The 14,185-nt window shown below is 39.2% G+C and overlaps 1 protein-coding gene across 1 annotated transcript; it reads right to left on the bottom strand.

The window, feature by feature from the left end:
* Positions 1 to 2,872: 2,872 nt before the first annotated feature.
* On the bottom strand, positions 2,873 to 6,176 carry LOC311000061 (uncharacterized protein; the record flags this gene model as incomplete). Its single annotated transcript, XM_083990696.1, has 3 exons — positions 6,046 to 6,176; positions 3,152 to 3,451; positions 2,873 to 3,033 (listed from the first exon to the last, which is right to left on the bottom strand). The coding sequence occupies exons 2-3, from the start codon at positions 3,354 to 3,356 to the stop codon at positions 2,873 to 2,875; spliced, it is 366 nt and encodes a 121-aa protein (XP_083846822.1). The 5' UTR covers positions 3,357 to 3,451; positions 6,046 to 6,176.
* Positions 6,177 to 14,185: the final 8,009 nt, after the last annotated feature.

Below are 14,185 nucleotides of genomic sequence, written 5' to 3'. Positions count from 1 at the left end.
AAACATAACAAATCTTTCTAGATGTTTAGATATAGTCGGCCACAGATATTAAAATGTACTCACACTTTCATTTAGGTATGCTAAGTCTTTATTATTGTCTTACTTTGATGCTGTTTTTTATTTTCACTTCAGAGTGACTCTTGAAATAACATAGAATTAAGTTGTATCGTTAGCTGCTTGGCAATTTTTCTGGTATTTTTTCACATCCTGTTTCTCATTTTAATAGTCTATTCATTTAAAATGACTTTGTTAAATTGTTTCAATTTTACTCTTTGAATAAAGTAAATGATGTGTTCATGGTTTTTTGACTACTTTTATCATTGATTTCCATTTGGCTTCAGAACAAATCATCAGAAAAATAAAAACCTTTATTGAATGTTGATGCTGACACCTACAATTAGCTTAGCTTAGTTTTGCGTCTGAATGTATTGTCACAGAACAAACATCATAACAATGTCCAGAGCTAAACAATCACAACAACACCAGGAAAAGCAGACAGATATAAACATGTAGCTGTTTATTTCACACATGTGGTTGTGGGCTGTTAAACTCTACGCTGACGACACTGTTGTTTACACACATGAACCATCAGCAGATCGAGCAGCTGTGAAACTCCAGCTGTTATAAAAATGATGAAACTGCCACTTGAACAGTTATAAAGTTATAATGTTTAGTTCGATAATGTCTGAATGATCTAAATACAATTTTAACCTAAATACACCATCTAAGTTTACTAAACACAATATTTATCTGATAAACAGGAGCATCGACAGCTGCATGGTTAACAAACAAACAAAGCAAGCAAACAAACAAACAAAGAATTATTTCAGGACTTCATAGTTGATATAAAAAAATAAAAGCTGTTGTCAGAAGAGTCTGTTCATCTCAACCAGAGCCAAATGTTAATGAGTTAACTGGCCTCTACTGAATTATGTTTAAGTTTAATTTCAAAGGTCAAAGGTCAAAGGTCTTTATTTTATCAATTTGTTACACTGGAATGGAGCAAATTGATAAAACCTTGAACCTTGACCTTTGACATGAAACTTTTGAATAATCCAGTAGAGGTCAGTGAACTCATTAACATTTGGCTCTGGTTGAGATGAACAGACTCTTCTGACAGCAGCTTTTATTTTTTCATATCAACTATGATGTACTGAAACAATGAGAGCTGAGGTGAACCAACATGGAGGCGCTAGTTTAGCTTCAACAAGAAAAACATTTATTCTTGTCAGTGCTGTTTCTGTTTCTGTCTCTGTGTGGTTTGTGGTTTGTTGGTCACATTATATATATATTTGCATGTAAGTGTTTAGTTGTGTTAAAAATTAAAAAATAACAATCAAAATTCTGATTGTTTAATTTGAACTCTTTCTATTCAAATATTTCTGATTTGGTATTGAATAGTACTACTTTTGAGACATATCTTCATTATTTATATTATAAGAATGATCATAATAATGATGTCTACCAACACCTCATACAAAATTGTTCAGGCCTCTGTTTGTCATTTGTCTCGTGAACTCAGTAAAGACTGAAAACACTTTAACGTCTCACATTGACAGTAACATGAACACAGACCATCTTTGACAAATGTCAGTGATTATAAAAACTCTATGTTGATGACACTGTTGTTTGCACCCACAAGTGAAACAACTCTTTACTACGAATTCATATGAAGTTAGTCAGAAATAATTCAGAGGAAACTCTACATTTGTATCAGATTTTAAAAATGAGACAATATTTCCGAACACTTTTAAATCCATGCAAGTCTAGATATTAGTGAGACATTAGAGGCTGCTGAATGTTTGTGTAATGTTAAACAGATGCTTCCTGAGTCTTTAACAGAGTGGATGGTTGTAGTTGTCATGGTGTTTATCAGAGTGAAAAGCCACAGCTCACAGTTTGGAGGCTGCAGAGCTGAAACCACACAGCCTGAGAGCTGCAGGAGAGGAAGTGTTGATTCGCTCTCAACAGTTTTTTATGAGTCCTAATAACCACTGAGAACAGTATAAATCTAAACTAATTGTGAATAATGCCACTGATGTGCATTTATATTTATTCAGGGTTGTTTGTGACATTTCTTACGACTCAGATTATTTGAAACTTGATGATAACAACTTGCCAGCTGTTTTGTCTTTAAACAGCAGTGTCATCAGCGTAGAGTTTTATATTTACACTGACAGGGTTGTAAAAGATGATTTACGTGTAGGCTAAATGATAAATACAAACAATACTGATCCTGTTGCTAAATCAACATCCACCTCTCCTTGATTGTGTATGAAAGCTGTGTTTGTGTTTGTCCTGTTGTTGATTTAACTTTGTCCCAGATCAGTTTCTTGATCCTGTTTGAATCTTCCTCTATGTTTGTATTTGAGGTTTATGAAGGTAGAGTTGTTTACAGCCGCGGGCAAATAACTAGTTGTTGTCAATATGTGTGAACAACATAGTCACATCTGTCTGTTATTATTTGAAACAAGAAAATAAATGAATATCCATCCTTTGTTTTCTATGAGACTGTGATTTATTAATAAATTCAGGATGTATACAGTGAATTCATTTGACGAAACAACCAAGAAAATGTTAAAAGCATGCAAAGGTTTAATAAAAAAAACAGAATATTTACCAGACAACTGATGATTCAGTTTGATGTTCTGTTAATTTACTGATCACTTAAAAGTAGAAATAAAATACAGCTAAAACCAGAAAACCATATTCAAAAAGTGAAAACATGGATCTGTTCATACATTGTTATCTTTGTGGTTGACTTTATCTAAACATGTAGAAAGATTTGTTAGATTTAAATGTCTGAGCCGTAATCAAATACAAAAAATAAGATCATTAGATGTGATGGAGAGAAAAGAGGATGAGGAAACAGTCAGTCAGCTTGTGTGCAGCTGGTGGACGGTCCCTTGTTTCTGCGGCTCATCAGCAGAGAGAGTCCACAGCAGTAGAGCAGACTCTTCACTATCAGCACTGTGTAGAGCAGACAGAGCAGCTTCACCCTGCACTGAGGCCGGAGAGGATCCAGGGGAACCACTGCAACAGAAAAGGAGTCAAAGAGAAACCAGTCAGTGCTGTGCTGCTCTGCTCTCTGTGACAGAGTCTCCACATGAAGCTGAATCACTGCTCAACACAGTCACCAAGCCTCCATCACCTTGTGCTGCCTGGGCCTCCACCGTGCCCCCCTCGTGCTTGACGTAGCAGCGGTATTTATACGTGTAGAAGGCGTCCCGATCCACCAGCAAGATGGCGGCGGAGCGTCCCGGCTCTGTGAGCTGCAGCTGCTCTCCCTCAGCAGGAAGCAGAGGACCATCCTCCTTCTGTCTTTTCCAGGAGAACTGGACCAGAGGAGGAGACATGGCTGAGGCCAGACACAGCAGGGAGCTCCTCCCCTCCAGGTGGGCTCTGGATGCTGCTGGGTACACGCTCACCACGGGCTTCACTACCTGCTCATCTGAAGTTTGACAGCAGCAACAAGCAGCACAGACACATTCACACAGTCAACAGCAGCTTCCAGCACTGCACTGCATTCAGTCTGATCCTGGACACTACATGGACTCTGATCACTCAGCTCCTCATCAATACAGCACAGAGGTCACCATCAAACCCAGTCATCATCTAATGTCTTGTTTTTTACACAACAGATAAATATGTACCTGAGAAACGGATTTTAGTGTCGTGTATATATAACTAGAAAATTTCCTCTGGGAAATTTTGAGAGGGCCACAGGAGCTACGGCCGGTTTTGCCATCTCTGTCAGCCAGGTGGATTGTTCATGAAGTTAACGAGCTCTGGCCTGAGAATCAGTGGTTACCTCGGCAACTTGAGGTGGTTGCCAATGACGATAGGGGCCCCCCAGGCTGAGACAGACAGAAACGTCGAGAAAAAGAGCGATTTTCTGCCTTTGCACTGGTCTCGCAAAAGGCTTACTGTGACAAAATGGTAACTCCTATCAGAACAAAACACAGATCAACGTTGCTCTAAGGACTTCCTGAAAAATTTGGTACGATTTGGTGTTTCTACAGTAAATATTTTGGAGACGCTGGCAGTTTTAAAACATCAGGCCGTTCTGCTTCTCTCAGAAAATATTTGTATTGGAGTCAATGAGGAGCAGAGACAGACGTGGCCGCACTTAGAGGCTGATAATTCAAATTCTGTAAGTCTCTCTGATATTTTGAGCACATAGTGAGAAACAGAACAAGTGTTTCTTACAAATTTTGAAAAAATCATGTGTGTAGAGTGTAAATTGTGGCCGGGCCGAGTGTGGAAAGAGAAAAATTCAGGAATTTTTCTGGGCTCTCTCTCACTCTAACCGATGATGTCACGCACTCTGACACGAACATTCCGTGCAATACACAACCATTATAATCTCATAATTTCTCCAAAAATGATCATGGTCATTGATCAGTGATTGATCAAAAACTATAATACCTATCAAAACGTGGAATAATACGCCAATACACAAGACTTGTGTCTACTGTTTAAAGTTTAAATGAAGTCTCTAGGTGAAAGTATACCTGAGCAGTAGATGTTTGTTAAACTCCAATGATTGTTCTTTTTCGCTCTTTTTTTTCACCCGTCCCATTGACTTTAATGCAAAATTTTGCGCAGTTTTTCGCGACTTACGTTGCAAACTGTTGAGAAATGTAATAGCATACCGATCACGATCGAACCGCACGTTTTGATATATAATTAACTGAAAGTCGTCTGGAAGGAGGAAAAATAATAAGTAGGAAAAAATCCACACAATAACAGTACAGCTATTTCATAGCTGTAGGGTTCAGTGCCCGGTGCGATGGCCCGTGGCCCTAATAATTATCTTTGTTGATGGTCAATTTATTTCATATGAAAAGATAGGATATACAGTATATGTATATATTTTTTCTCTGTGCATAATAGTGGGAAAACGTGTATGATTTATACACATGTTCGTTATGTATTTTATGTTATATACATAACAAACATAATTTATCAGAAATATCTGTTTTAAATTAATATATTGGCGAAAATTATTATCTAAACATCCTCACTATTATCAATAATATATACATATATCCTTAAATGTTTATATTTATGATTTATTTATTATTATTATTATTTTTTATACAATGAACACAGTTACCATCACGCAAAACTGCACTTACATGACAACAATCTATTTAGCTTTTCTGATATATGCCACTGAACTTATGTTTTGTTAAACATAATAAATTAACTTCCTTAATTATTAAATGTATAAACTTAAAATTTAAGGTTTTACAGAGAACATATTATTCTTGTAGCTTTTGGTAAATTTTGTTGAGTAGGTGACAGTATGATGAGATCTACAGGTAAGCATTTTTTATTTCACCTATAGACTTGGTTGTAAATGAAAAATGACAGAATAAAGACAATGACAGTCAGCATTTAATTAGTAAAAGTAAATAGCCTTCATACTTGTAAGGCATATTTTTGAATGAAGTTGAAGTTGAAGGAGAAGGAAGTTAAAATGGTTTGAAATGACATAATGCTGACGGCAGTAATGCAGGTAAAGCTTCACAATAAACCCCAAAGGTTTTATTTATCAACTGCCTGAGTTGCTCCTATTTTTCATGCACTTATAAAATGAAGCAGATTTTTAACTTAGCATACATTTTTTTAAAAACTTATTTTCATTTAAAATATTAATGTGAGGGTGAAAATTCCACAACAACCAGCATCAGCATAAATATTATTATCTATATTAAAGTAAGGAGTCAAAATCTAAAGATATAAAGAAATTATTATTCATTTTAACATGTAAATTGACTGTGATGTGAGTCCCGAGATGGTCAAACACTGAATATTTTATAAATAATTCACCGATATATCTTTGTCTCTTCTTCATGTGGAGCTGAGCTGAACCGTGACATTTAAACAACTTTTTGTTACGTTAGAAAGCTGCAGAACTAATTCTCTGTTAACTCTGAACAAACTAACATGTAAAGTCTGAAACAGCAGAAACTGACTTCAAACACATTTTAACTTCTTCAATAAAACAACTGAAGAGAAATAAAAGTTTGTTCTTACCTGTTACAAACAGTTTAGTTCCAGGGCCAACGATGTCGTACGGCCAGCCTTCTCCACAGTGAGAAAGACTAATACAAAAACCCGTCTGCTGCTGAATGTGTCAGCTGAGCTGAACGAGTCCACATTATGAACCAGGATCATGTTTCAGCTCCATCATGTGTTTCTCTAACGTTCACATCAACATCACTGTCTCTTCTTCTCTTTTCTTTTGGCTTCACACTGAAACATATCAACAAATATTCACATTGAAGTTGGTCCAGACGTTCATGTTCCCCTCAGGATGAACCGTTGCTCCAGTTTTATCACATGATTTAAAGTTGGTTTGTTGTTTAGAGTTTTTATGTTTGATATGATTTTATTCATTTAGCTCCTTTGACTGTTTCTGTTGGTCTTGTTTTCTCATTGAGCTTCTGTGTTTCTTCTCTGTCCTCAGTGTGTGGAACAACAGGAAACCTGCTGAAATATCTGATAACAACATGGATCAACATCAAAGAAAAGTTTAGAAAAAGTGTGTGATGTGGAGGTGAAGTGTGTGAACCTGGGCTGTGGTTTACTGCTCTCTTCCTGTCACTGACGCTGTTTGACACCTGTTCATCTGGAGGTTTTTGTTCAGGCTGCAGGGATCATTTCTCACTGTGGAGGATCATACTTAGTACAGAGGCAGTAGTAGGAGGCTGAATGAGAGAGTTTAACTTTCTCTATCTTCAACTCACAGCCGTTCTGTTTATTAACAGCTGTGAAATCATCTTTCTGAGGATGATTTGAAGTTCCATGAAAGTTGCCATTTTGCCTGTTAATACCAAGAATCTCAGTGAATGTTTCTGTCTCTTTCTTCTGGAACCAGCCCACATAATCATAGTCACACTGATCAGTTTCTTCACAGATGAAAGAGACATTTTCACCAACTCTCCTGGTCAATGAAAACTGGTCCTGGACCAGCTCTTCTGCTGCCATGGCAACCAGTGCTGCAGAGACACAGACAGGTAGATGAAGGTCAGTGTGACGGTGGTAGTGACAGGTAGAGTGTGTGGGCTCCTGATTGGCTGGAAACACTCACCTGAACACAGACAGCACAGAGCAGCAGCTGGGAGGAAAAGCATTTTGTGAATCAGTGGTGTTTCCTCTGGAGAAGCTGAGGAGAAGTGGAGCTCTGATGCTGCTGAGGCCAAACAAGGACGAGCTGTGAGCTCAGACGAGGCCACGTGGTTTCTGACGGCCCCTCCAACTCCCATCAGCCCCTGCTGCTGCTGATTGACAGACATTTGTCTCTTGGCCTCATTTCTGTTATGATCTACGCCTCTGACTGCATTTTCTTTTATTTCTGTCATTTTACTTTTTTAATTCAGGGATTAGCTTTTATTTCTCAACTTTTATATTTGTCTTTATTCTTTTGAAAAAAAAACCTCCTGTGTTTCCTCATTATAAAGTAGCCTTAGCGTTTCCTCAGTTCACTGTGGTTTTAACAGCTCCCTGTCATGAAAGCATTGTGGGATGGCAGGTGGGTGGGGCTGTGGTCTGTCTCTCATGTCTCTGTGTAAAGCACTTTGAGTTACAATTACTGTATGAAAAGTGATATACAAATAATTTAATTTGATTTGATTCTGCTTATTTTGTTGAAATTGGTTTAAACTTTTCTTATTTCCAAAATGTGAAGTAACTTGTTTGATTTGAAATACAGGTTGATTTGTTTATTTAAAGGTGTACAGAAAAGAAAACTGAATTTGAGCCCACTCTGGATCATAAAATTAATGTGATAACTCATCTTTCAGACGATGTAGGCCAAACTTTGTGCAAAATTCTATTTTTGAGTAAATCCGGGATGAAAGTGTGTATTTTTTTTTCTCGCATTGGATAATGCAGGCGCACGGATTATACGTCAGCCTGTACACGATTCATCAGCCACTGATATTGGATCCGTCATCCGTCATTCAAATGTCTGAGACACACACACACACACCGAGCTCGGGCTCGCCCCAAGCTTTGAATATCCCGCCCGCTCGATAACGACCAATCAAATTCGTTTTCCTTACTCGGGTAAACTCGTGTTGCAGCTCGTGACAACTCGGCGCGACAGACAGGACAAACGGCCATTTCTGTACACCTTTAAACCCAAATGAAAATATGTTCATTTGGGTTATAGAGTAGACTAGAGTAGAGTAGAGTAGAGTAGAGAATACTTTATTCATCCCTAGGAGGGAAATTCAAATTAGTCCAGTAACTCACACGACAATGACACAAAAAAGAAAGAAAGATGGAGCAGGACCGCCAGGTGGAGCAGGACCGCCGGATGGAGCAGGACCGCTGGATGGAGCAGGACCACCGGATGGAGCAGGACCGCCGGATGGAGCAGGACTGCTGGATGGAGCAGGACCTCCGCATGGAGCAGGACCGCCGGATGGAGCAGGACCGCTGGATGGAGCAGGACCGCCGGATGGAGCAGGACCGCCGGATGGAGCAGGACTGCCGGATGGAGCAGGACCTCCGCATGGAGCAGGACCTCCGGGTGGAGCAGGACCGCCAGGTGTAGTAGGACCGCTGGATGGATCAGGACCATCAGGTGGAGCAGGACCAATGGATGGAGCAGGACCACTGGTGAAGTGGATGATCCAGGCCGTCCAGAATGGCCTCCTCCATCCTCAGTGCTCATCTCTCCACCACACCCCCCAGTGAGTCCATCAGGGAAACATGACTGAAGTCTGTCGTCATTAAAGGTGCCTCAGGATGTTTAGTCTGTATCCTAGCAACAACTTTATGGAGAACTTCAGATTGAACTTAAGCAGTTGCCATTGGGTGGGATGTAGCCTACACAAGTGTTGTTATGATTCGAAACTACTTTCTGAGTCTTCACCAATATCTCCAGCTCTTCATCACTCTTGTTGGGCAGAGAGTTGATATTTCCAATGATGACTGACCGCAGAAAGGACTGATAGGACATCTCCACCTCCAAGCCTTTAACCCTCGCACCACCAGCAGCACGACAACCACCACAAAAGCACCTCTTCATCTCAGCTGGGACAGGATGGCGTCCTCGAGAGATCTGTTCATTTTCAATGAAAGAAGCTAATCTCTGAAGAATCTCTTCTCTCCACAGAAGCATCCATCAGTAGATGACGAAAAAACACAACAAAAATAAAGCAAATGTTGAGTAAAAACTCAGAAACTCACAGCTACCAGACTTTGCTGCTCCCAGTTGAAGCGCATGTTCCAGAACATCCATTTCATCCATGGGTCATCCATTTAAGCTCAGAGCTGCAAAGAGGCCTGAGAACTATGATATTGAATATTATCTGAATGGCTGTTTGTTTGTCTGCTCTGTATATTAACACTCATTGCATCAAACAGTCAGAGGAGATGACAGGATATTTTCCAAACACTATTTTCATGTCTGTCTTAAGAAACAGAGCCTCGGTCTCGGTTTACACAGTGAGAAGCTCTTCCTGTGTTTCTGCTGAAATCGTCGGCCCACAAAACACAGAAGAAGCCCGCCCCCCTGTGGTGAGGTAGAAGAAGTGCAAGGTCATCCAGATGATGCTGACTGCGGTTGCATGACAACACAACGATGAAGAAGCTGTCATTCAGCTGAACAGAGTCAGTCATGAAAGACACTGAAATACTGTATAAATATATAAAGCTTGTCCATTATTGTGACTCTGAATATCAGACCACATTTAATGAGATGATGCAGAAACAGAGGAACGTCCAAGAGATTCAATCACTATTTCTTATTATTAAACCCTCGTATAACAATTAGTTATATAACAGGATCACCTCATGTAAGACACAATACAACTGAACCCTAATAACTGGCAGTAGAGTGTATGAGATCCTTTCTATTGGTGTAATCTATGTTGTAGGATACGAGTCTCAGCTTTTAATAAACTAATCAATAACTCAGTGTGTAGACTGAAGCAGTGTGTTGTTTGAACCAGCAGAGGGCAGCAGTGTGAAGGTTTCACCCCTGACAGCAGGAGGAAACAGAGAGGAGCTCATCAGAGACTGAAAGATGAACTGACGTTGATTCAAAACTCATTCAACACTAAACAAACTTGACTTTAATTTGTTGTTTTTGGTTCTTTAAGATCACAGCTGAGGAGCTCTGTGGATTTGTACTGTTGTGTTTCCATCACAGCTGTTCAACAACAGGTGACAGTGTGTGTTACTAAACTCACCACTGACCTGAATGTGTTGTTGTGTTTCTGCATCATGGTGACCCAGATTCTTTTTTATTTGCTTCCAGATTAAAATCAAGAGCAACTTTCCACTGATTCACTTCAGAGAAACAGACGACAAGATAAAGAGTTGAATTAGTAAATGAACCTCCTCTGCAGGCTGCCACCTCCCACTCAGAGGAAAAACCACACAGCAGCTTCAGCTGAAGACAGACATGAAAATAATGATAATGTTAGAAAAAAAAGATATAGATATTAGATGTTTGAAATAACTCCATTGAAATACATAAAGTAGTGGAGGCCAGTCTGTTTAAGACCAGAGAGACTCCATGTCCTGTCATTTCCTCTGACTGTTTCATGCAAAGAGTGTTAATACACAAACAAGAACAAACATCCATTCAGATAATATTCAATATCATCTTAAAATAATCATCAGGCTTCAATGGATGATAACACATTTTCATTTTAAATAAAAACATTAACCTGTATGTCAAATCAACAAAGCAGAGCAAGTGACTTCAAATTTTATAAATATGAAAAGTTTTAACCAATTTCAACAAAATAAGCAGAATCAAATCAAATTAAATTCTTTGTACATCTCTTTTCATACAGTAATTGTAACTCAAAGTGCTTTACACAGAGACATGAGAGACAGACCACAGCCCCACCCACCTGCCATCCCACAATGCTTTCATGACAGGGAGCTGTTAAAACCACAGTGAACTGAGGAAACGCTAACGCTACTTTATAATGAGGAAACACAGGAGGTTTTTTCAAAGAATAAAATAAAAACAAATATAACAGTTAAGAAATAAAAGCTAATCCCTGAATTAAACAAAGTAAAGTGACAGAAATAAAAAAAAATTGAGTCAGAGGCGTAGATCATAACAGAAATGAGACCAAGGGACAAATGTCTGTCAATCAGCAGCAGCAGGGGCTGATGGGAGTTGGAGGAGCCGTCAGAAACCACGTGGCCTCGTCTGAGCTCACAGCTCGTCCTTGTTTGGCCTCAGCAGCATCAGAGCTCCACTTCTCCTCAGCTTCTCCAGAGGAAACACCACTGATTCACAAAATGCTTTTCCTCCCAGCTGCTGCTCTGTGCTGTCTGTGTTCAGGTGAGTGTTTCCAGCCAATCAGGAGCCCACACACTCTACCTGTCACTACCACCGTCACACTGACCTTCATCTACCTGTCTGTGTCTCTGCAGCACTGGTTGCCATGGCAGCAGAGCTGGTCCAGGACCAGTTATCATTGACCAGGAGAGTTGGTGAAACAGCCTCATTCAACTGTGGAGGAACCGAGCTGTGTGACAGTGATCATGTGGGCTGGTTCCAGAAGAGAGAGACAGAAACAGTCACATTAATTCTTGCTATTCACAGGCAAACTGGTGAAATAAATTCAGGTTTCAATCATCCTCAGAAAGATGATTTCACAGCTGTTAATAAACAGAACGGGAACTATGAGTTGAAGATAGAGAAAGTTAAACTCTCTCATTCAGCCTCCTACGCTACTGTGATAAGAAAGTTCCCCACAGTGAGAAATGATCCCTGCAGCCTGAACAAAAACCTCCAGATGAACAGGTGTCAAACAGCGTCAGTGACAGGAAGAGAGCAGTAAACCACAGCCCAGGTTCACACCATAGACTGTATGAAGCATGGATGTAGCACCTGTGACGTCAACCATTGGTTTGGAGGAGTCTGTTTTGTGATCAGGCATTTGAACTGCACCATCTTGGATTCTGGTGGGAGTGTACCTACTTTCCATATTTGGAGGAGAGGCAGTAACTCTAGGGGTCAGCCAGCCGAGAACTCACCCACTGAAGTCGAAGCAACCGAGCCGAACCGAGCTAGACTGAGGCTAAACAAAACAAACACAGCCTCCGCTGGATGTAGCTGCAGGCCTCTGGGTGTAGCCTAGCCTAGCCTAGCCTAGCCTAGCCCACAGAAGCTCAATGAGAAAACAAGACCAGCAGAAACAGTCAAAGGAGCTAAATGAATAAAATCATATCAAACAGAAAAACTCTAAACAACAAACCAACTTTAAATCATGTGATAAAACTGGAGCAACGGTTCATCCTGAGGGGAACATGAACGTCTGGACCAACTTCAATGTGAATATTTGTTGATATGTTTCAGTGTGAAGCCAAAAGAAAAGAAAAGAAGAGACAGTGATGTTGATGTGAACGTTAGAGAAACACATGATGGAGCTGAAACATGATCCTGGTTCATAATGTGGACTCGTTCAGCTCAGCTGACACATTCAGCAGCAGACGGGTTTTTGTATTAGTCTTTCTCACTGTGGAGGAACAGACAAGAACTACGACATCTATGGCTCTGGAACTAAACTGTTTGTAACAGGTAAGAACAAACTTTTATTTCCCTCCAGTTGTTTTATTGAAGAAGTTAAAATGTGTTTGAAGTCAGTTTCTGCTGTTTCAGACTTTACATGTTAGTTTGTTCAGAGTTAACAGAGAATTCGTTCTGTAGCTTTCTAACGTAACAAAAAGATGTTTAAATGTCACGGTTCAGCTCAGCTCCACACGAAGAAGAGACAAATATATATCGGTTAATTATTTATAAAATGAGGTCATTTCTTTATATCTTTAGATTTTGACTCCTTACTTTAATATAGATTATAATATTTATGCTGATGCTGGTCGTTGTGGAATTCTTCACCTTCATCATTTTTAAAATGAAAATAAGTTTAAACCCATTTTTATGTTAAGTTAAAATCTGACTTAAAAGAGTGGAGGTGCATGAAAAATAGGAGCAACTCAGGCAGTTAATAAATAAAACCTTTTGGGTTTATTGTGAAGCTTTACCTGCGTTACTGCCGTCAGCATTATGTCCTTTCAAACCATTTTAACTTCCTTCCCTTTCAACTTCTTCTTTTTGTTGGACAATTTCATCCAAAACTATAACTTACGTATGAAAGTATGAAAGCTATTTATTTTTACTAATTAAATGTTGACTATCATTGTCTTTATTCTGTCATTTACAACTAAGTCTAGGTGAAATAAAAAAATGCCACCTACAAAAGTAATTCTGTTATCTGTAAAACCTTAACTTTTAAGTTTATACATTTAATATTAAAGAAAGTTAATTATGTTTAAAGTTCAGTGGCATATTTCAGAAAAGCTAAATAGATTCCAACTTTGTTGTCATGTAAGTGCAGTTTTGGGCGATGGAAACTGTGTTCATTGTAAAAAAAAAAAAAAAAATCATAAAGATAAACATTTTAGGATATATGTATATATCATTGATAATAGTGAGGATTTTTAGATAATAAAAACAAACATTTAACAAATATTTCTGATAAATCATGTTTGTTATGTATTTTATGTAGAAAACGTGTATAAATCATACACATTTTCCCACTAATATAGGAATATATACATATACATATATACATATACATACATATACATACTAAGATAGGAATATATACATTTTCCTATCTTAGTGGGAAAATGTGTATGATTTATACACGTTTTCTACATGTGATATTTCATATGAAATAAATTGACCATCAACAAAGATAATTATTATACGACACTGAAATCTGTTTCTCAGATACATATTTATCTGTCATGTGACAAACGAGACATTAGATGATGACTGGGTTTGATGGTGACCTCTGTGTTTTATTGATGAGGAGCTGAGTGATCAGAGTCCATGTAGTGTCCAGGATCAGACTGAATGCAGTGCAGTGCTGGAAGCTGCTGTTGACTGTGTGAATGTGTCTGTGCTGCTTGTTGCTGCTGTCAAACTTCAGATGAGCAGGTACTGAAGCCCGTGGTGAGTGTGTACCCAGCAGCATCCAGAGCCCACCTGGAGGGGAGGAGCTCCCTGCTGTGTCTGGCCTCAGCCATGTCTCCTCCTCTGGTCCAGTTCTCCTGGAAAAGACAGAAGGAGGATGGTCCTCTGCTTCCTGCTGAGGGAGAGCAGCTGCAGCTCACAGAGCCGGGACGC

The sequence above is a fragment of the Trachurus trachurus genome (assembly GCF_905171665.1).
Source record: "Trachurus trachurus genome assembly, chromosome: 17".
In the NCBI taxonomy this organism is placed as follows: Eukaryota; Metazoa; Chordata; class Actinopteri; order Carangiformes; family Carangidae; genus Trachurus; species Trachurus trachurus.
This window is presented reverse-complemented; position numbering and strand designations above follow the sequence as displayed.